At 40.8% G+C, this 21,131-nt stretch overlaps 3 protein-coding genes and 1 pseudogene across 5 annotated transcripts in view; 1 reads left to right on the plus strand and 3 right to left on the minus strand.

Annotated features, from left to right (window-relative positions):
* Positions 1–5,854, minus strand: part of LOC109832924 — a 36,536-nt gene extending 30,682 nt beyond the window's left edge. For all 3 annotated transcript variants that reach the window (XM_020400422.1, XM_020400421.1, XM_020400420.1), the window contains exons 1-4: positions 5,490–5,854; positions 4,770–5,414; positions 3,471–3,674; positions 2,922–3,263 (exon numbers count right to left, since the gene is read on the minus strand). In XM_020400422.1, coding sequence (XP_020256011.1) covers positions 2,922–3,263; positions 3,471–3,674; positions 4,770–5,414; positions 5,490–5,657 — 1,359 coding nt within the window. In that variant the 5' untranslated portion in view covers positions 5,658–5,854. The remainder of the gene's footprint in view (positions 1–2,921; positions 3,264–3,470; positions 3,675–4,769; positions 5,415–5,489) is intronic.
* Positions 8,882–9,732, plus strand: LOC109832066 (inactive protein RESTRICTED TEV MOVEMENT 2-like). The gene is made up of 2 exons (XM_020399513.1): positions 8,882–9,032; positions 9,109–9,732. Exons 1-2 carry the CDS (start codon positions 8,939–8,941, stop codon positions 9,621–9,623), a joined length of 609 nt encoding a protein of 202 aa, XP_020255102.1. The 5' UTR covers positions 8,882–8,938; the 3' UTR covers positions 9,624–9,732.
* LOC109834600 lies at positions 19,109–20,096 on the minus strand (annotated as a pseudogene).
* LOC109834601 (mavicyanin-like) lies at positions 20,135–21,131 on the minus strand. The gene is made up of 2 exons (XM_020402636.1): positions 20,649–21,131; positions 20,135–20,577 (listed from the first exon to the last, which is right to left on the minus strand). The coding sequence occupies exons 1-2, from the start codon at positions 20,797–20,799 to the stop codon at positions 20,135–20,137; spliced, it is 594 nt and encodes a 197-aa protein (XP_020258225.1). The 5' UTR covers positions 20,800–21,131.

The following is a 21,131-nucleotide window of genomic DNA, read 5'->3' on the forward strand; positions in this document are numbered from 1 at the left end:
GCTATAGATAAATTTGGATACTTATAAAACTATTAACTCCTTGAATCTAAAGTCCTTAAGCCTTTATTGCTACCTTTTGAGGATTCCATTGCATTCATCAAAACTTCTCTCTTTTCTTTCAAATTTTCTCTCTGTACTCTCTTTTGAAACTCCAGAGTTGAACGGTACTTATAGCAACAATGAATATGCTTTTAGTGAGCCTCTTTATGTTCCTAATGATCTTCTGGCGACCGTCTAAATCTATCTGATGAAAGAACATAAAATTTTCTTGGAACTTTTGGAATCAAAGAAAGGAGGAAAAAGAGAGAATAGTGTGGAGTCGATGTGTTCAAGCCAACGTGGCAATACACAGGGAATAACTCGCCCTCGTGGTAGGCTTAGAAAAAGTTCAAAAATTCCTAGCCTTGTCTTTTCTCTCTTCGTTCTCTCTTTTTCCTCTCATATCTCTCATGAACCCACCATGAAGTCATTCCACCCCCTTAATCTCCCGCCTCCCGTTGCTTCCTTTTGCCGCCATCTCTTTCTAGGCCCAGCCCTAGCCGGAGTGTGGTGGTGGTGAGGCCCAAAGGGAGGTGATGGAAAAGAGGTTGTCGACAAGACAACATGTAACGAAGGAGGGCTTATAGTGAGTGTGAGAGGAGGTGGTTGAGGAAGGAGGAGAATAGAAAAATCAAAGTAAAAGGTAACAAGAAATGGACAATGGTAGGAGACGAAATAAATACAATATATCAATAATGGAACAAAGGTATCAACAAACAAAGAAAATGATAAATAATTTAAAAAGGTTAAAATAAATAAATAAAGGTATCAATAAATAAAGAAAGGTAACAAGAATTGAACAAGCGATGACAAAAAGTAAATAAAGGTCTAAATAAACAAATAAATTTAAAAATCGTAAAAAATGTAAAGAATAACGAAAGGGTATCATTAAATAAAATAACAAAAGGGTATCATTAAATAAAAGCAAAGGAAAAAAATAAAAGTATCAACAAATAAAGAAAAGTACAAGAATTGAACAATTGTAACAAGAATCACAAAAAAGTATCATTAGTCAATAAAAGATAACGAGAAAGAACAAAGGTAACAATAACAAATAAAGTAAATAACATAAAGATAACAAAACCCTCCCTCACTTTCTCCTCCTTTCCCAACAAACATATCTTCTTTGCTCTCTCGTTGTAGGAGTCTCTTTCATTGCCACACCCACTGTCACGACGCCAAACTTTCCTCCACTTGCTAGTTGCCGCCTCCGTTCACCTCGGCCTCCTTTCAAGTGTCATGACCACCGCACTCCGACTAGGACCCAAGGGAGGTGTCAATGTGAGAGGCACAATTATAGACCACTACACGTTGGCTAGGACACAATGGAGGTGTCAACTTGAGAGGCACAATAATGGAAAGAGTTCACAAATTCAGGGACCAAGTGAGAGGAAAAAAGAGAGAATGAAGAGGAAGAAGACATGGGTAATCTAAGGATTTCATGTGGAACAAGGGGCTGAAGCAAGATTCTTTAGGTCTAAAGTGTTAAGGGCTTGACTTATTTCTTAGATGGAGGAGGCACATTTTTCTAAATCAAAGGGGATGAAATAAATTTTTCAAAAGCCAAAGCACTACTTCCTCTATGGCAGAACAAATCCTTGTTATTCAATCGGAGCAAACTGAGGAAGAATAGTAGTATAGACATGAACATATATAGACATGTAGAAATACATCTCAACTTAGGGTCTAATGCAATGTGGTATATGCTCCACAAAAAAAAAGCCCAAAGGAAGTGAAGTGCGTGAGTGTTATAAATAACCGTAAATAGCCCCGCAATAGTGGCCCGAATAGCGTTAGTGATCCCTTCCTGTTACGCTATCGTCCAATAGCTGTGATATATTGCGGAATATGCGTTTTTCGCTTGTAAAAGCGGTCAATAGCTCCATAGCAGTGAATAGCGGGTGATTGCAAACAAAATGCGCTTTTTGACCGCTATTTAAAAGTTGTTTGAGGTTTATTTTTTTTAAATTAAACCCGACCCGCAACCACTACATCTCACCGCCTCCCCTAATTTCCTGCGTACTCCCGCCACCTCCCATAGCCTCTGGCACCTCCCTCAACACTTCCTCTCACATCCTCTTGTCGTGAACTCCTCCTAACGTAGTCATCTCACCGCTTAGCTCATTTTCTCGAAGACGACGACTCTTTGACTCCTTCAATCGTCTTCAGTGTTATGTGACGGTTACATATCTATTTCACGTTTAGGATCTCTTTAAATCATCAAATGCACTTTTAAATTTTCTAGAATTTTCTTTAATTCTTTTATTTTTTAATATTTATACATATCTAAATTAAAGCGTTATTTAACTTTGCGCTTTTTACCGCTATTTTACCGTAATAGTCCCAAATAGCCTTAGCGATGCCTCATTGCTATACGACGCTATCCGCTATCGATAACCTTGAGCGCGTGCAACTCGCACAACAAGGGCTCATTCCTTGAGATTAAGGACATTGTTAGTTGCTTTTCCTGAGGTTAAAACAAAATGGTCTTAATAAGAAGATAATAAAGGGCAAGACATCACAAAAAGGTGAGAAAAAACAAATTAAGCATATATAAGAATGATAAATTTCTGGTAAAGCTTCATATGTTTGTCAACATCTATATGTGGCATGCCAACATAAACCTATATTTTCTCAAAACCTCATTAAGCAACAATAGTGCCAGAAAAAAAAAGAGCTTTAGTTCTAAGATTCAACTACCATATATCATAGAATTGTTATCGTCAATATGATATTCTCAAAAGCCTGTGTATGATACCAAAAAAAGAAGGAAATATATGATCTTTGCCAACATAACTGAGTAAGCTCACAGCCATCAACATGGTAAGCTAATATAAAGTCATCAGCCATTAACCAAAAGAACAGGAAAAGTAGAGACTCACAGAGTGATGCCTCCTTTGATAACTAAGGTTCAAATTTGTGAAGAAAATTTGAAGTTCCTTCACAGCTGCTTCATACATAATTTCCCTTTTAAGCAATAAGGCTTGTACGCCTTTTCTGCTGAATGTCAATTGATTCAGAAAAGGTGCTGTATTGCTCAGCATGCCAACCCGACCAGGAAGTACATCCTCAAGATCTGCCAGATGACAATATTCATAATCCTCAAGCACAGAAAAATTGCACACGTTCAGCAGTTTCTCAAGAACTTCCAGTTGCTGTCCTGCCCGAATAAGTGGTCGACAAACATCTTTCAGGAAACAAGGAATTGAAGAGCTTTCTCGCTCCTGAGCGTCAGATTTCACATGATTAGGAATACAGAAAGGATATACTTTTTATAATGTGAATACATCATATACATAAAAAATTTTGACTGTTACATCTACACAAAAGCATGCTTGACATAAGTATACAGTTACCATGCAAGTGCAAGTATGTTAATGAGTAATTACATAATGAACATACAGACAAACGCTCACGAAAAGTACCAGTACCTTTATGGATGCCAGAGAAATTTCATTGAGCGAGCCAGTTATAACATTTGAATCTGGTGAAGTGCGTGAATACACCACAAAGAACTCTCCATAAGGATCATCTATTCTTGCATTATAAATCCATGATTTGATAAAAGCCCAGTAAGGTTCACATGATTGGATGAACAGAAATTTCAGAAGTGCATGATGACCAGGATCAGCATCCTAAAGTGTTTAAACATAAAAAAGAAATTTGTCAGCTTAATATGAAGATTATATTTGAATTGCAAGTTTTTTGTTTTGCAGTTTTAGAATTATTGAGCCATAGAATGACCTTTATTGTGTCAAGAAGTACATGAAGAAAAACACAGGGCTATGCACTATTTTGCACGCATTCCTATAGGGTTGCAGATCCACTACATGGTTCTGATTAAATTTAAAGTGTACATGTTCCATCAGGTGTCATTTCAACTTCTAATTCCATAAGGTTAACTATGTCATATCAAGGATGTGAAGGAAAAGTTAAAAAGACATAGGGATCAAGTAATTAAAACTACCCCCAGAATTTTGTTCCAGGTAATATGGCTTTAGAAACTAGAAAGTATTTGAGTGAGTTTCAATGCAATTTGAATAAGTGTAAAAATGTAAATAGATATCTCTTGCATGGATTTGATGTATTTTCTTTCCTCCTCTCACACTATTTTCCATAACAGATCCTTGGTCATGCTCTAATGGTCTAATCTATATCATGCTGGACAAACAGACACCCACTCCACCCGTAGTATGGCGGTCTGTATCATAGACTCTAAAGCAAACAAGTGTGCCTCCTATTTTAATGGTCATGATTCTCATACGCAGCAACCATAATGAATTCAAAGGCCGCTAACTCTAAACATAAAAAACATACATACCATTATACCAAAATGAATAAGCAAGTAGCAACATATGATGGCATGCGAAACCTATTAAAAACTTATGTCCATGCTTGTTAACTAAATAAAATAAAAATTCCTTATAAGAAAGTACAATAGCAAGTTTAATCTCAAAGATTTCAAAGAGTGTGTTCACATGCAACAGAGACAATTTGAAGTCTTGGGTTATAAATTATAAGCAGCCCTAGTCCAGTGAAAAAAAAACCATAAATATTCTGATGTAATATAGAGTTTTAGGAAGCATAAACTAAAACTTGATGTTCAACCTATCTTTAAATTTAGATGGCCAGAAGATAGTACATCGGCTGATATTAGCATAAACAATATTATAATCTTTTATATAAATATAAAGAAGAACTAAGCAGAAGAACAGCTGTATCAGTCTTACTCTGAGCAGAACATACAAATATGTAAGCAAATCTGCTCCTCTCGGGAAGTCATGAAACTCAAAATCAGTCTCAGCAGTAAAATTTCCCTTTAAGGCAGCAAAATCTGCAACCTTGGGAGCACATATATTTCCAAGAGCCTCAATGTGTGTCCTCAATTCCTCACTGTGCAAGTAAACCTCCAGAAGAGTAACATCAGAGTTAACAACACTCATGAGAGTGCACCCTCCATCAAATTTCGCAGAGCGTCTCAATTTCACCGAAGACAACAACGTATTCAATGCAGAAAGATATCCCTCTAGAACTTTACTAATAGCTACAGAAAATGCCTGATTCACGAGGCTATAAGGCGGGTGCATCTTCATCTCATTCTCATTTCCATTTCCATTTTTCCCAATTGTACTCGAATAAAGATAATGGTTCACAAATTCACGAAGGAAGAAGAAGATAAAACCTGAATGGCTTATCGATTTAAGCATATTCCCTAGTGCGCTTGTGCTCGATGATCGGCACCACAAGCTTGGAATTTGATGAAAAGTTCGATCAGCGGCCGTCGAGCAGAATACCTCAGAGATCTGATCAATTTGAACTATTGCCGATTTTACTCCTTGCAACGCATTTACAGCTAGCCGAACTAAAACCGATTCCTAAATAATTTCACGATAATTAGTGGAAAATGAGACAAGCTTACGATCAAAATCGAAGAAAAGCGAATTACTTACAGAAATGGCGGAGAGATCGTTGATCGAAATTTGAGGGTTTTGAACGAAACCGAGAGGTCGATCAAGTCCACTCTCGGAGGGGTTCGACTCCCAAGTCTTTGGAGGGATCCAGGGTTCGTCTACCTTGAGATTGCGAAGGAGAGAAGAGAGGTTTGGATCACGCTCCATTGATGAAAGAAATCGGAGATCTAAGCTAGGGTTAGGGTTTTTGCTCAAAAATTTCGCCCTGCTTTTGAATAGTTTTTGAGATCGAAGAGGAGCTGAGCATTTTGAGGGTTTTCGGTTGCCGCCCGCTGCTTTTTAAAAGGGAAAGGGACGATGGAAGAACAGCCCATCAGTCTTCTTATTTTTAGGGTCCTCAGGCCCAGGTTGAGGTCTCGCGTAGGAGTTGGCCGTGTGAAATTTCTAAGCGGGGGTAGATTTTCAACAACCCCCAAACTTTGGGAGTTTGGCACAGATAATTCTCCGAATTTTATAAACCAGCTGGGAATTTATTTTTTTTTGTTTAAGAGGTTGGCTAGGGGTTGTTTGTTTGCATGCAAGGAAATATGAAAGTGAGGAAATAACTTATTTTTAACATTTTAGGTATTTTTCTTACATGCAGGTGGTTACGAAAATGAAATTTAATAAAGTTGTCACGTATAATTTAATGTAATTCTGACTTACTCAAAACAAAGATGTTGAAGTCACATGAAAGTAATAAAAATAGTAACGAATTTTTATTAAATCATCTTAACTATATATACCAATTAATTTTATTTTGCCACCTTATCTTCACACTGTACTTTTAACAGTAATCTTATTTTTCAAATAAATAATGTATTTCACCTCCTTGTTGATGATCTCCACGAGGTAAATTTCACAAAACTCCCCCAACAACTGGCAATTTCGCGCAAAACCACTTTGAATTTTCCAAACCAGGTTGGGGTTTTTAAAGAGCAAGTTAAATGCGTTATTCTACGCGGGATAAATTTCTAAAGAGCCCCAAAAACTTTGGGAATTTGCCCTCTTACATGCTACAACGGAAATGAATTAATTTCTTAATGGATAGTTGGTCTTAAAAGTAAGAAAAAGGAGCTTGAACACAGTTACCTAGTTCAATTTTAGAAAAAAAAAAAAATTCCCCTTTTGCTTTAGGGAGTGAAGTAGGTTGAAATTAACATGATGTATTTCTACATGACTAATTAAATATCAGAAAGTTAAAGCGTGAGCTATATTCTACTAGAAGTATATAACGGATTCATATTCTAATTGATATCTGATTCTGTTAACACGATCACAATGGAATAGGAGACTACTCATAGAAACATTAATTGTCAGAAAAATCAACTCTATATGATGAATATTGTGAAGGTGCAGCTTAAGCTGAGAATCTTTCGTGTGAGTAACAATTGAATGAGCAGTGAATTAATGCTACGTCAATGCCAAAATTACTAATCATAATCTTTTAGGATGAAAGTTTAGCTACATGTGATGTAGTTGAGACATCGTTTTATATTATTAAACCTTTGACTTGTTCATATAAGCATAAATGTGATAAATCGAAGTGGGATAGTTTTTTTTTCTTCGAAGCAAATAAACTTTATCTAAGAGAAACCATGATTCAAATATTATTTGATCATCATGTCATCATATTAACGAAGATGAAAGGAAAATGGCACGAGATGCATATCAAAATGACAACGTTAGTAAATTCAGAACACCATTATGTCCATTTGAACAGTTAATAAATAGGGGGTTTCCCCCTAGAAACCACCTTCAAAACAGGGTAGTTACGTGAAAACCACCTTTTATTTTTAATCCATTAATGCCTCAATGACCCAAATAAGGGACCCAATGTTAGGTTGAAGGTGGATACCAACCTCCGACGGCGGAGGAGCTCCGACGAGCTCCAGGATGGCGCAGGCGGGCTCGAGCAGTTGAGCTCGAAAGTGGAGAACGCGACCTTCGATTGGCGAACGCGACCCTCGAAATTGGCGAACGCGACCTCGACGTTTCTTGGCGGTTCGACCCTAGCGTCTGGTGCAGCAAAGCTTCCCCCTTTTATTTGTTCTCCGATTTTTCCCCCTGGCGGCGGCTCCTCTTCCCCCGATCTCTCTCAGGCGGCGGATCTCTTTAACGCAGTAGCGTTCCCATTTTCGGCCCCCCCTTTTAAACGTAGCAGCATTGCCAATCTCCAGCTCTCATTTGATTTTGAGGGGAGATTAAGAAAAGGGATTTAAAAGAAGAAGAGAGAGATCTGAAAGGGGTTTATTCCCTTTATTGTTTATTGTGGGTATTAACACTGTAGCTACAGTGTTTATTAGAGAGATCTCAGTTTAGGGATCTGCTCTTGATTTGTAATTTCTTGTTAGATTAAATAAGAAATTTACTGTGTGGCTCCCGAGGACGTAGGCAGTTGCCGAACCTTGTAAATCTTGTGTACTATTCTCTATTCCGCGTTTCCGTTGCATTAGGGATTTCGGCGTTAAATTCCCAACAACTGGTATCAGAGCGTGAAACGATCTAGAGGAAGTCAAATTCAAGTGGGAGCCATGGCCGCAGATGAAGGGAAAATAAGACTTGAGAAGTTTGATGGATCAGATTTTGGATTCTGAAAAATGCAGATAGAGGATTATCTGTATCAGAAAAATTGCCGAACCTCGTAAATCTTGTGTACTGTTCTCTATTCTGCGTTTCTGTTGCATTAGGGATTTCAGCGTTGAATTCCCAACACCCAAGGCATGGGACATGTGATGTGTCATCATCCCGTTGCATGAAACACTATTTATGAACAGTGCATCATGAAATCGGATGGTGACAGCTCACATGTCACATGCATTGAGTCCCTTATTTGGGTCCTTGTAGCAACACCCTTTTTAATCTATACATAAATCACCTTTAAAAGTTATTTTTTGTTACAATCAACCAACTCCCAGCCAAATTCTCCACTTAAAACGCAAATTTACCCTTAAAACTCGTATTCAATGTACATGATTCAATTTTTAAGCTTAATTTTGACTTTTTTTTGGTGAAAATAAAAATAGGAGGTTGTTGATTGTAACAAAAACCAACTTTAAAAAGGGTTTATGTATAAATTAAAAATAAAATTTGGTTTCCATACAATCACCTTATTGTTAAGGTGGTTTCGGGCAGGGTATAGGTTCCCATGCAGTGAAAGAGGACAAAGAAAAGCACGAGGAAGAAGCGAAGGATTGAGAACAAATCCTAACACAAACCAAAAGAGTGTCAACAAAATAAAGAACCTTGCTCTTTACCCACTCTAGAAGGTGACCATCCAATCCAATCCAATAAACTAAGAAGGATAATCTATTCTTCAACCTCAAGAAAACCTTCCATAAGTTGCTATATAGACTTCCCATCTCACTGCATCCATCCCATAATCACTTCCTCCTTCAAACCTTCAATTTCTCTACTCCTAATAAGTAACAAACCATCGATCATTGGTCATGGATCCGGTGGCTCGATCTTACGATGATTTCATCCCCTCATCGCATTGGATTACAGAAGAAGGATTAGATACACTCATTATCGAGCTCCCAGGTACTTTTTATATAAACATTATTATGTTTATAAAACAACATTGAGCCAAATGAGTTACCAGTTCTTGTGTATACAGGTTTTAAAAAGGAGCACCTAAGGATTCAGCTCGATAACTTTGGCAATCTCAGAACCAGCGGCGAGCGTCCTATTGATGGCAACCGATGGAAACGCTTCAGAAAGGAATTTCGAGTACCTGACAATTGCAATGCTAGCGAAATCCGCGCCAAATTTGAAAGTGGTCTTCTTACAATTACTCTCCCGAAACTCATTACTGAAGAAGAGCCTGAACCTGAACCTAAACCTGAACCTGAACCTGAGCCTAAACCTGTTCCGGCACCTACAGTGCAAGCTCCAGAGCCTGAGAAAATGAAACAGGCTGTACCGGAGACTGATTTTGATAAGGGGGAAGTTGAAGAGGGTGCGAGTGGGCTCATGGTTGGAATGAAGGCGAAGAGGAAGCAACTGATGATAAATTTTGCAGTTGCTGCTGTGATAATGATTGGGGTTGGGATCTTTGTGGCCTATAAATTCAGGAAGATATCAGAGGCTGAGAGCACTGGGGAACTGCTGGAGTACTTTGATGAATTTTAATTTGGTTTATGTACAACAATTAAAGGGGATAAAATGTTTATACTTGGTAAATGAATACTGTTGCCTGTAATAAGAATTGAGAAGAAATAAAATTGCTTTTGATTGTAAAGTGCCTTATGGCTTACAAACTAGGGAATCATTTCGTGATGGCTATATTAGTGATGTGCCATTACCATTCTCAGAAAAAAAGAGAGAAAAAGAAAAGCCTAAATATAATACAACTGAGATAATTTGGGTGACTGGCATGCAATTATCAATTTTTTAAGGACTTAAATGAAAAAGTACCTCCGGATAAATGAATTCAGAGTTGCTTCGGTGCTCCTAAATTTACTTTTTATTATAATTTTAATTAAAGGGTAAAATTGTACTTTCCATTCCATCTTCATACTCAATCCACATTCAGTTCCAAAACCAACATTCCACAACTGCCTTACAATCTCTTTCAATGATCGCATATCTAAATTTTTCTACATATATTCATTAATAAATACCTATCAACAAATCGAAGAAGTTAATGTCATCAAATAGCAAATATCAGTATTAAGAGAGCTTGATCCAGTTGAACAAGGGTTCTTTAAACCCATTTTTGAAAACTCATTTAATTCCCAAATCTCTCCCATTCTTGATCTGAAATCTTCTAAAGAGTTTTATGAGGAAAGAAGTCTTCTAACAAGTTACTAAAACTTGTTATTAGTTGGAAATTTTAAAATCTTATGTTTCTTTTGACACCAATTGATTAGAATATGCGAAGAATTTAGTGCTTTTTGATCTAAAAAAAATGGTGAAAAAGAAAGCAAACTTGACAAACAAAAAAAAACTAAGATGATGGGTTGATCCAAGTAACCAGTAAAAAGAAAATGATAGACGTAAATAATAGAGGAGGATTGAGTCAATATAATCTACTCCTCTATATTTAAAAGAGAATCCAAAGAATTATTGCTCATGCTACAGTAAATATTGTAGTATGAACAGTAAATCAAATCTGGTCATCCATATTTGAAGTTACCATTCATGCTACAAAAATTTACTATATCATAAATAGTAAAGCAAATAAAATATATTAAAACCTGGATGCTTCTTTAAGTATAGAGGAGTAGATATGATATTTAAATCAAATGGATTAAAACTTGGATCATTCTTTAAGTATAGGGGAGTAGATATGATTTAAGCAAACAATAAGTAAATTAAATGTATTAAAACTTAGAGGCAGACAAATTTAAAATACAGTGCTTAAAAAAATAGGGGAATGTGCTTTACACAGGGTGCACAATAGTTGTTAGTAATAAAAAACAATTAGGTGAGGGGAAGATGATGGATAATAGACTTCTTCAATTGCCCTTGAAAGTTGTTCAATTTACAAAATTGGGTGTGGGGCTCTAAACAAGTACGTGGGCTTCAACGGAAGTATAAAGAGCAAAATTTACGGAAAGTAATTACAAAGCATGCCATCAGAACACAATGAATTCATTTTAGAAGCATTGAAGCTATTTGCAAACGAACAGAGTTGCTTCGGTGGTTGTAAGATTACTTTTTATTTAATTATTAACTAAAGTATAAAATGGTACATTCCATTCATTTTCATACTCAATCCACGTTCAGTTCCGAAACCAACATCCTTTTTTCCACAACCGCCTTGCAATCTCTTTCAGTTATCGCATAATCTAGGAATTTGATGTGCACCCTAGGAATAATTATATTATATGCTCATAGGTTGTGTATCCTTGTTGGAAACAGGGTGTAGACCCAAAATCTTGGCCTAGTCGACGACGAGCTCCGGCGAGGTTGAACAGTGAAGGTGAGCTCAGACGAGCTCGAAGTTGACATCGCTGGCTTCATGCGAGGTCGTGGTGGAGCAGGCGAGATCGACATGAGATCCAGATGGGATCTTGCAGGCGAGTTCGACAGGGGTTTCAGGCGAGGTCGAGACCCTCTGCAGGCAGAGTTTTGAGGGCTACATGCGAGTTTGGAGTTGGGTTTTCAGGCGAGATTGAGTGGGGCCACGTGCAGGTGAGCTTGTGGTGCTGAGGCAAGAGCTCGAGTTTCCCTTTTCTTCGCCTGCGGTTGTGGGAGACAGCCTGGATCCAAGCTGGCTAGGGTTTCCCTATAAAAGGGAAACCCATGAGCACGAAAACTGCGCCCGCACCAATTCTTTTCTTCCTCAAGATTTTCTCTGTGGCGGCACCATTAACTGAGCTCGAGAGTTTCAGAGCAAATCACGTTCATTTAAGAAGAGTTCCTGTAGCAATTTATTGAGGAGAGAGGAGGTTTTCCAAGTTGAAAAATCCCGCGCCTTTTAGAACATAGTTTTCTGTTGGTTCTCTTTTGAGAGATCTCAAATTTGAGATCTGCTCTTATACAAGCTTTGTAATCTTCTTTAATAAAAAGGAAATTATTTGTTTGGCTCCCAAGTACATAGGCAAGTTGTCGAACCTCGTTAAAACTCGGTGTTCTTTGTTCTTACTATTTTTTGATTTGGTATGATTTCTTTTTTCCATTGCTTAACACAAGATCCGGTAGGGAAAATTCCGCAGAGAGTTTATATTTGACAGGTGGTCGAATAGCTAAGGAGCAGTTGTACCAACGTTTGGTAGTTTGAAAGAGCAAGGGGGTTTGGGGATTTTTTTCAGCTAAGTTTTGGAACTATGTTGCTGCTACAAAGCTCCTGTGGATGGTTCATCTTAAAAAGGACCTCCTATGGATCAAGTGGATCCACGGGAACTATTTACAAAACCAAAGTATATGGGTAGTTCAATCAAAGGCTAATGATTCATGGATGTGGAGGCAGCTCCTTAAAGTGAGATATATGTTGCTGCACAAGTTTGAAAATGCTGATAATATAAAGAATGCTTTAGCTGAATGTTGCACTGATGATAAGCTTCAGTTGTCTGTAGTATATAGGGCACTTGTCCAGCCTGCTAATGTAGTTGCCTGGGCAAAAACTGTTTGAGATGGTTTCCTATATCCTAAACATTCTTTTATATTATGGCTAGCTTGTCATTCAAGACTCCTCACCAATGATATATTGTACCGAATGGGTATTCTGAGCACAATCAGATTCATTGTGTCTTGTGCAATGGACATCATTTGGAGACAAGGGACCATGTTTTCTTTGAATGTCAATTTTCAGCTGAAGTCTGGAACATGGTAATGGACTGGTTCAGGTATAGATGGAGGTCTTGTGTATTGAGATTGATCTTGAACTGATACTCCCACAATTTGAGAGGTCAAGGCCCTATGAAGAAATTGAAGAGGATGTGTCTCTCCATTGCAGTTTATATGATCTGGAAAGAGAGGGATCGGAGAATTTTTCAAGCTAAAGAGAGACAACCTGTTCGGATTTTTAGAGATATTAAACTTTCAGTTTTTTCAAAGGTTCAAAATGAGAGTATACATGTACATATGAAAGAGATACTTGAGAACTTGTAATTTTTCCTTTTGATTTTCCAGATTTCCTGGTACATTGATGTTCTTCAAAATGAATCAAATTGGGAAATGAATAAAATTTCAGTTCATTGACCAAAAAAACGTTTGGTAGTTTGAATCCCCAACAACGGGTATTAGAGCATATCTGATTGCCTAACAACTGGTATCAGAGTGTATCTGATTGCCTAACAACTGGTATCAGAGCGTTTCTGATTGTCTAACAATCCTGTACATTGCAAAGGACATCCATTATGTGCATTAAAAGTAGTAGCTTGCATTGTCTTTTCTAAATAGAAGTAGTCCATGAAGGAATTTCAGCATCAGCAGCAGAATCAGGAAAATCAGGCGGCGGTCGACCGGTCCGGTCGACCGCATTCGTGCACAAGGCTTCCTGTGCATCTGGAAGGAGGGCGGTCGACCGACCCGGTCGACCGACGTCTCTCTGGATTTTTGGGGTTTCTGCTGGATGGTGAGCGGTCGACCGGGCCGGTCGACCGGAATTGATCGCGGTCGACCGGGCCGGTCGACCGACAAAGCGGATATCAGTTTTTCCAGGTTTTCGACCCGGTTCGTTTTGTAAGTTTTATATATACCTAAACCTGTTTGTTTATGGTAGAGGTTGGACGAATTTGAGCAGCCAAAGAGAGAGAATCATTGCATCCAATTGTGAGAGAGCTTTGAGAGATCTAGCGCTTTGTTTTAGGGTTTGGTCTGAGAGATTTGTAACCCTATTTGTATTCTCTTGATTTCTAGTGGAAGAACTCCCCCCTCCTTGCCCCGTGGACGTAGGCAACTTGCCGAACCACGTAAATTGTGTGTTCTTGCTGTGATTGTGGTTTGCATATTGTTTGTGGTTTAGTTCTAGTTATTGTTCGTGTTGCCCTAGAAAGCTTCCGCCGCGCACAACAATTGGTATCAGAGCTAGATCGACAACATGGGAGATGCAAGCACGTCAGGTTCGTCTCTAACAAAGGCGATACAGAGTCTGAGCATCAATAACACGAAGATTGATGTTCCGAAGTTCGATGGCAAGATCAATTTTGGATTGTGGAGGTGTCAGGTGATGGATGCTTTGGATGCACAGAATTTGGAGGAGACTCTTGAGTTAAAAGAGAAACCCGCTGAGTTGGAGGATAAGGTTTGGAGAAAGATGAACAGTAGAGCTTGTGGTGTTATTAGGTCATGCTTGACGCCGGATCTTATTTATGATGTTATGAACGAGACGTCGGCGAAGAAGATGTGGGAAACACTCAATGAGAAATATCTTACGAAGAGCATTGAGAATCGGCTTCACTTGAAGAAGAGATTTTACCAGTTCAAGATGAAGAGAGGGGTTTCCATCAGGGAGCATGTCAACAATTTCACTAAGCTACTTTCAGATATGGCCAATGTTGATATTATAGTTGAGGATGAAGACAAGGCGATGCTACTTCTGTGTTCGTTGCCCGAAGATGATTATGGTACGTTCGTTCTCACTATGATCAATGGAAGAACTACAGTTAGCTACAAGGAGGTGACCTCAGCTTTGGTGAACTATGAGTTGAGGAAGAGTGATGGTGAACCCTCCGAGAAGGCATCGGGAGATGCGTTAGCAGTTCGAGGCCGAGATCCAAACCGTCGTCAGTTCAACCGCTCAAAGTCAAAGAATAGGAGTGCCTATAAGAGTGTTGGTAGAAATCAATGTCGGTATTGTAAAGAAGAAGGACATTGGAAGATTGACTGCCCAAAGTGGAAAGAAAAAGCCGGAAAGAATAAGGGGAAAGCTGCACAAGCTTCAGAAGTGAATGTTGCAAAAGCTATTGGTGAGCATTCAGATTCAGATTCTTCAGGCTATTCATGCCCTGCTTTACCGTCGGTTTGCTATGCGGATTCCACGGAGTGGATGATGGATTCGGGAGCTACATATCACATCTGCCCTAAGAGGGAGTGGTTTTCTAGCTTTGAGGAGCTGGAAAGAGGGGATGTCGTGCTTATGGGTAATGATCACGTATGCCCTATTGGTGGTATTGGTTCAGTCCGGATCAGGATGCATGATGGTGTAGTGAGGGAATTGAAGGAAGTGAGGTTCGTGCCGCAGTTGACGAAGAACATCATTTCTCTTGGGACTTTGGAGGCAGCAGGATATCGAGTGATCTTAGAGGATGCTACAGTGAAGGTCACGAAGGGTTCTATGGTGGTGATGCGAGGTGTCAGGGAAAACTACCTATACTACTTGAAGGGCAAGACAGTTACAGGGGGTCTGGCAGCTTCTATCACTACAGAGGAGGACACTACCACCTTATGGCACATGAGACTTGGACACACAGGAGATAAGTCCCTACAGTCATTGGCTAAACAGGGGCTATTGAAAGGTGCTAAGACCTGCAAGATGGAATTGTGTGAGCATTGTGTACTTGGGAAGAAGACTAGAGTGAAGTTCGGCACCGCTGTTCATAACACCCAAGGTACATTGGATTATATTCACACGGACGTTTGGGGTCCTTCCAAGAACACATCTCTTGGTGGGGCCAACTATTTTGTCACTTTCATTGATGATTATTCCAGGAGGAATTGGGTATACCCGATGAAGCATAAACATCAGGTCCTGGATATTTTTGTGGAGTGGAAAAAGAAAGTGGAGCTGCAGACAGGTAGAAAGGTGAAGACTCTACGTTCAGATAACGGTGGAGAGTACAAGAGTGATCCGTTTCTGCAGTTTTGCCGGGATCACGGCATTAGAAGACACTTCACAGTTCGAGAGACACCGCAACAGAACGGGGTGGCTGAGAGATTGAACCGTACCTTGCTGGAGAAGGTGCGGTGTATGATGACGCAGAGTGGATTGCCTAGATCTTTTTGGGCCGAGGCGTTGGTTTATGCGAGCCATCTTGTGAACAGGTTGCCGTGCACTGCGATAGACGGGAAGACTCCTTTGGAGCGTTGGTTTGGTTCGGAGGCTAGTGACTATGAGTCGCTTCGGATATTCGGGTGTCCAGCTTATTATCATGTCAGTGATGGTAAATTAAATCCGAGAGCGAGGAAAGCAGTCTTTGTGGGATTTAGAGATGGAGTCAAAGGCTTCAAGTTATGGGATCCACAGGACAAGAAGATAGTTATTAGCAGAGATGTCACATTTGACGAGGCGTACATGATGAGGCCTCGAACCCCTCAGCAGGTGGAGGGAGACCAGACAGGAGAGATATCGCAGCAGGTGGAGGATGATGTGACTCCACCCACTCCAGAGAACACTGTATCCATTGAGGCTCCTACAGAGGTGACACTGGGAGGAGATGAGATGACAGATGGGCAGATACAGGATACAGTAGATCATGGGACTCAGGAACAGGGTCATGTTCAGAGGACCATTGCAGCAGATAGACCGAGGAGAGAGATTCGTCGGCCAGCTAGGTATAATGATGTCATGGTCGCATATGCATTATCAGTGGAGGTCGTTGATGATATGGTTCCAGCCACATTCAGGGAGGCAGAGTCTAGCCCCGATTCGATCAGGTGGAGGGAAGCTATGGAGGAGGAGATGCGGTCTCTTCAGAAGAACGACACTTGGACACTTGCACATCTACCTAAGGGTAAGAAAGCTATTGGTTGCAAGTGGGTATATGCGAAGAAGGAGGGATCTTCTATTGGGGACATTCGGTTCAAAGCCAGATTAGTTGCCAAGGGATATGCACAGCTTGAGGGCATTGATTACAACGAGGTATTTTCACCCGTTGTGAAGCATTCGTCGATTCGGATTTTATTGGCGTTGGTGGCACAGTTGGATTTGGATTTGGTCCAGATGGATGTGAAGACAGCCTTTCTACACGGTGATTTAGATGAGGAGATCTACATGACACAACCACAGGGTTTCAAAGCTGCAGGAAAGGAAAATTTGGTTTGTAAGCTGAAGAAGTCTCTTTATGGTTTGAAGCAGTCACCAAGACAGTGGTATAAGAGATTCGACGGCTTTATGATTGGCCGAGGGTACACAAGGAGCCCATATGACCCATGTGTTTATATGCACAAGCTACAGGATGGTGAGCTCATATATTTGCTTTTATATGTTGATGATATGCTTATTGCTTCCAGGAATTCTTCGGCTATTCGAAAGCTGAAAGAGGAGTTATCATCCGAGTTTGAGATGAAGGATCTTGGAGAGGCAAAGAAGATATTGGGTATGGAGATCGAGCGAGACAGGGTGAAGGGGAAATTGAAGCTTACACAGAAGAGCTACTTGCAGAAGATGTTGAAGAAATTCAGCTTTGATGGCAATGCAAAAGCAGTTAGCACACCATTGGCTCCCCACTTCAAGCTTTCAGCGTTGATGTCACCTGTTTCAGTTGAGGACAGAGATTATATGTCGAAGGTCCCATATGCTAGTGCAGTAGGTAGCTTGATGTATGCGATGGTGTGTACGAGGCCAGATTTGTCACAGGCCGTGAGCATGGTATCGAGATACATGCATGACCCCGGGAAGGGTCACTGGGAGGCCGTGAAGTGGATTCTACGGTATGTTCGAGGCACCGTGGATGTTGGTTTAGTGTTTCAGAAGGATGAGAAGGACGGGCAGGCTTGTATTGGTTATGTGGATTCAGATTATGCTGGAGATCTTGACAAACGCCGGTCTACGTCAGGTTATGCTTTTACATTGGCAGGTGCACCTGTATGTTGGCGTTGCACGCTTCAGTCCACAGTGGCTCTCTCTACTACAGAGGCAGAGTATATGGCAGTTACTGAAGCTATTAAGGAGGCTTTATGGTTGCGTGGATTATTGGAGGACTTGGGGATTGCACAGGAGACTATTCGGATATATTGTGATAGTATGTCGGCTATCTATTTGGCGAAGAACCAGGTTTATCATGCGCGCACGAAGCACATCGACGTCAGATTCCACTTTGTACGGGACGTCTTGGATGATGGAGATGTCATATTGGAGAAGGTCCACACAAATGACAACCCTGCAGATATGTTGACCAAAGTTGTTTCAGGAGTGAAATTTGGTCATTGTTTGAAGCTTTTGAACATCCTTCAGTGCTGAGGCCTTTGGAGGCCATTAATATGAACTACGTTCGGCTTGATTCCTTGGGCAAGAGGATACGTAGGCAGTCTTTAGATGCAGCCGGTTTGATCAGTTGATCAAGATGGGGGGAGATCGTGTTTCAGCTCGAGTATTGTTCCTGGACCTGTTGAGGAACTATTGGATGGTTTGGTGTCGGCTCAGTTTTGGTGGAAACATTCGCCGAGGTGGAGAATTGAAGGAATTTCAGCATCAGCAGCAGAATCAGGAAAAACAGGCGGCGGTCGACCGGTCCGGTCGACCGCATTCGTGCACAAGGCTTCCTGTGCGTCTGGAAGGAGGTCGGTCGACCGGCCCGGTCGACCGCAGATGTTTCGGTCGACCGGTGCGGACGACCGACGGCTCTCTGGATTTTTGGGGCTTCTGCTGGATGGTGATCGGTCGACCGGGCCGGTCGACCGGAATTGATCGCGGTCGACCGGGCCGGTCGACCGACGAAGCGGATATCAGTTTTTCCAGGTTTTCGACCCGGTTCGTTTTGTAAGTTTTATATATACCTAAACCTGTTTGTTTAGGGTAGAGGTTGGACGAATTTGAGCAGCCAAAGAGAGAGAATCATTGCATCCAATTGTGAGAGAGCTTTGAGAGATCTAGAGCTTTGTTTTAGGGTTTGGTCTGAGAGATTTGTAACCCTATTTGTATTCTCTTGATTTCTAGTGGAAGAACTCCCCCCTCCTTGCCCCGTGGACGTAGGCAACTTGCCGAACCACGTAAATTGTGTGTTCTTGCTGTGATTGTGGTTTGCATATTGTTTGTGGTTTAGTTCTAGTTATTGTTCGTGTTGCCCTAGAAAGCTTCCGCCGCGCACAACAGTCCAATGGGATTAGGATTCATATTTCGATACCCGATTTATGGTGTGTTCTTGATGTAGATCATCCGAAAAGGGGTCACAAAGTTAAAGGAATACAATGTAAATAACTTGATTGATTGGAAGATTTTTATGCATTGCATCTTAATTATTTCAGCGGACAACAAATAAAACAGGCCGAAGAACACCAGTTAACAAAAAACAAGTCTTACAACTTACAACACAAATCAAATTAAATGAATTATAGACTAAAGTAAATCAAATACCAAGAAATATTGAACCTCCAGAAAGTGATTTCCTGATTCCCTCACTTCAGGAGCCTCCTCCCATATGCCCATAATGGGGACTGGGTGTGTATGCAGATGGAGGAGCATGTGCAGGAGCCGGCCATGCTGCTGGAAGGACATCGATGGCCAACTTCTGGCCCTTCTGGCAGTGCACACCGTTTGCTTTTCCACACACGTACCATTTCCTCCAGGAGTCGCAAGGGTGATTACATCATACCCTGTGGTCAGAGCCTCACTCTCTGGCGGCACACGGCATGCTTGAAATGCGGGGCCATCTGCTTTAAGGACGTTGTGCTTTCCCACAGCATACTTGAAAACTGAAATATCATACATACATAGTTACTGAGGGTCTCATAATTTTACAGATATATGGGTTATGTGTGTGCAACTTGAAAGATATTCTGACCAAGATTTGGGTTCTATGTGCAGGGATATGGATATACCTAGCGTGTCTCCAACCCGAAATTCTTTGCCTTCAGCCCAAGCAGTGTAGTTGAACCCCAGCCATAATCATCTCCAACAATATATTGTTTTGATTCCGGCGCTGCAGGAGCTTTCCATGCTGGTGATGAAGGGACTGCAGTGGGAGCAGGTGCTTCCCATATCGGTGAATTGGAAGGGGCGTCAGAGGAGCCAGGTGATCCTGAGGGTACAACATTGATGACCAGTTTCTGCCCCATCTGGCAATGTTTTCCATTGGCTTTTCCACAGACATACCATTTTCTTCCTGGAGTTGCAAGGGTTATCATGTCGTAGCCAGTGTTTAAGGCCTCAGTTTCAGGGGGTATATTGCATGCTTGGAAACTAGGGCCATCTACCTTGAAGACGTTGTGAGCCCCGACGTGGTACTTAAAAACGCCAATGCACCCGGGGAACGCTTCAGTTGTTGTATGAACTGCCATCCAAAACAAGGAAGTTTATGTAAACATACATTCCGAAGCTATATAGAAAATTTACCTAGGATGTCGCCAACTTGAAATTCTTTGCCTTGAGCCCAAGCAGTGTAGTTGAAGTTGAGGGTCCAACCCTTGTTATCTCCGACAAAGAATTTTCTCGGCCCAGTGGGAGGGGCTGCAGCTGGAGGCTCCCATTTAGAGTAAGAGGGAGACATGTATGGAGCCTCCCATGTTGGAGAATTCAATGGAGCTGCAACAGGAGGATGCTCTATCGAAGCCGGGAGGACATCAATAAGCAGCTTCATTCCCGACCAGCAATGCTTGCCCTCGGCTTTTCCACAGATGTACCACTTCCTTCCTGGAGTCTCTAGTGTAATGACATCGTTTCCGGTTACCATAGCTTCATTTTCTGGTGGTACACTGCAGTGCTCAAAGGCTGATCCGCTCACTTTGAAGACATTGTGTTTTCCCGTAGCATAGTTGAAAACTGCAAGAATCAGATGTCAGTTCGAGAAGATCCAGATATAGTTCTATTAGACGAGAAGTAATTTTAAATACCAATAGTATCGCCGACTCTGAATTCTTTGCCTTTGGCCCATGTGTTGTAGTTGAAGTTGAGAGTCCAGCCATAGTAATCCCCCACTATGTGTTCGGTTCCTTGAGCCAATGCTGGAAGTGCGACGAAGACAATGGCTAGGATAGCAAGCATTTCCTTGGAATCCCTTGGAACTAAAGATTTTCTTAGCTAGCTTGACTTTCAGTTGTATGCTTGCAATGTTATGGTGTTTGGGGTCCATTTATAAGAATTTGATTGTGGTTATGCATTGTTGGGAGCCTAGCCGGCCAACCTGATCAATGATGCAAGATGAAAACATTGTTGTAGAAACAGCTACGTATTCGAGGGAGGTGGCATGTTTATTCCCTAAATCCTTTGATGAAGTTGAAACCGAGTAGTTTGAATAAGTCTGATGCATCCATATGGTGTATAAATGGGGAAGGAAGATTTACAAAAAAAGAAAAAAAAAGTATCATGAAGAGTGA

This window comes from Asparagus officinalis, chromosome 3 (assembly GCF_001876935.1).
Source record: "Asparagus officinalis chromosome 3, Aspof.V1, whole genome shotgun sequence".
Lineage (NCBI taxonomy): Eukaryota > Viridiplantae > Streptophyta > Magnoliopsida > Asparagales > Asparagaceae > Asparagus > Asparagus officinalis.

Coding starts and splice junctions, on each gene's coding strand:
- LOC109832066 (XM_020399513.1), top strand. CDS start 8,939: ATGGATCCGGTGGCTCGATCTTACGATGATTTCATCCCCTCATCGCAT. Junction 9,033..9,108: donor ACTCATTATCGAGCTCCCAG/GTACTTTTTATA, acceptor TTGTGTATACAG/GTTTTAAAAAGGAGCACCTA.
- LOC109834601 (XM_020402636.1), bottom strand. CDS start 20,799: ATGCTTGCTATCCTAGCCATTGTCTTCGTCGCACTTCCAGCATTGGCT. Junction 20,578..20,648: donor CAGAGTCGGCGATACTATTG/GTATTTAAAATT, acceptor TGATTCTTGCAG/TTTTCAACTATGCTACGGGA.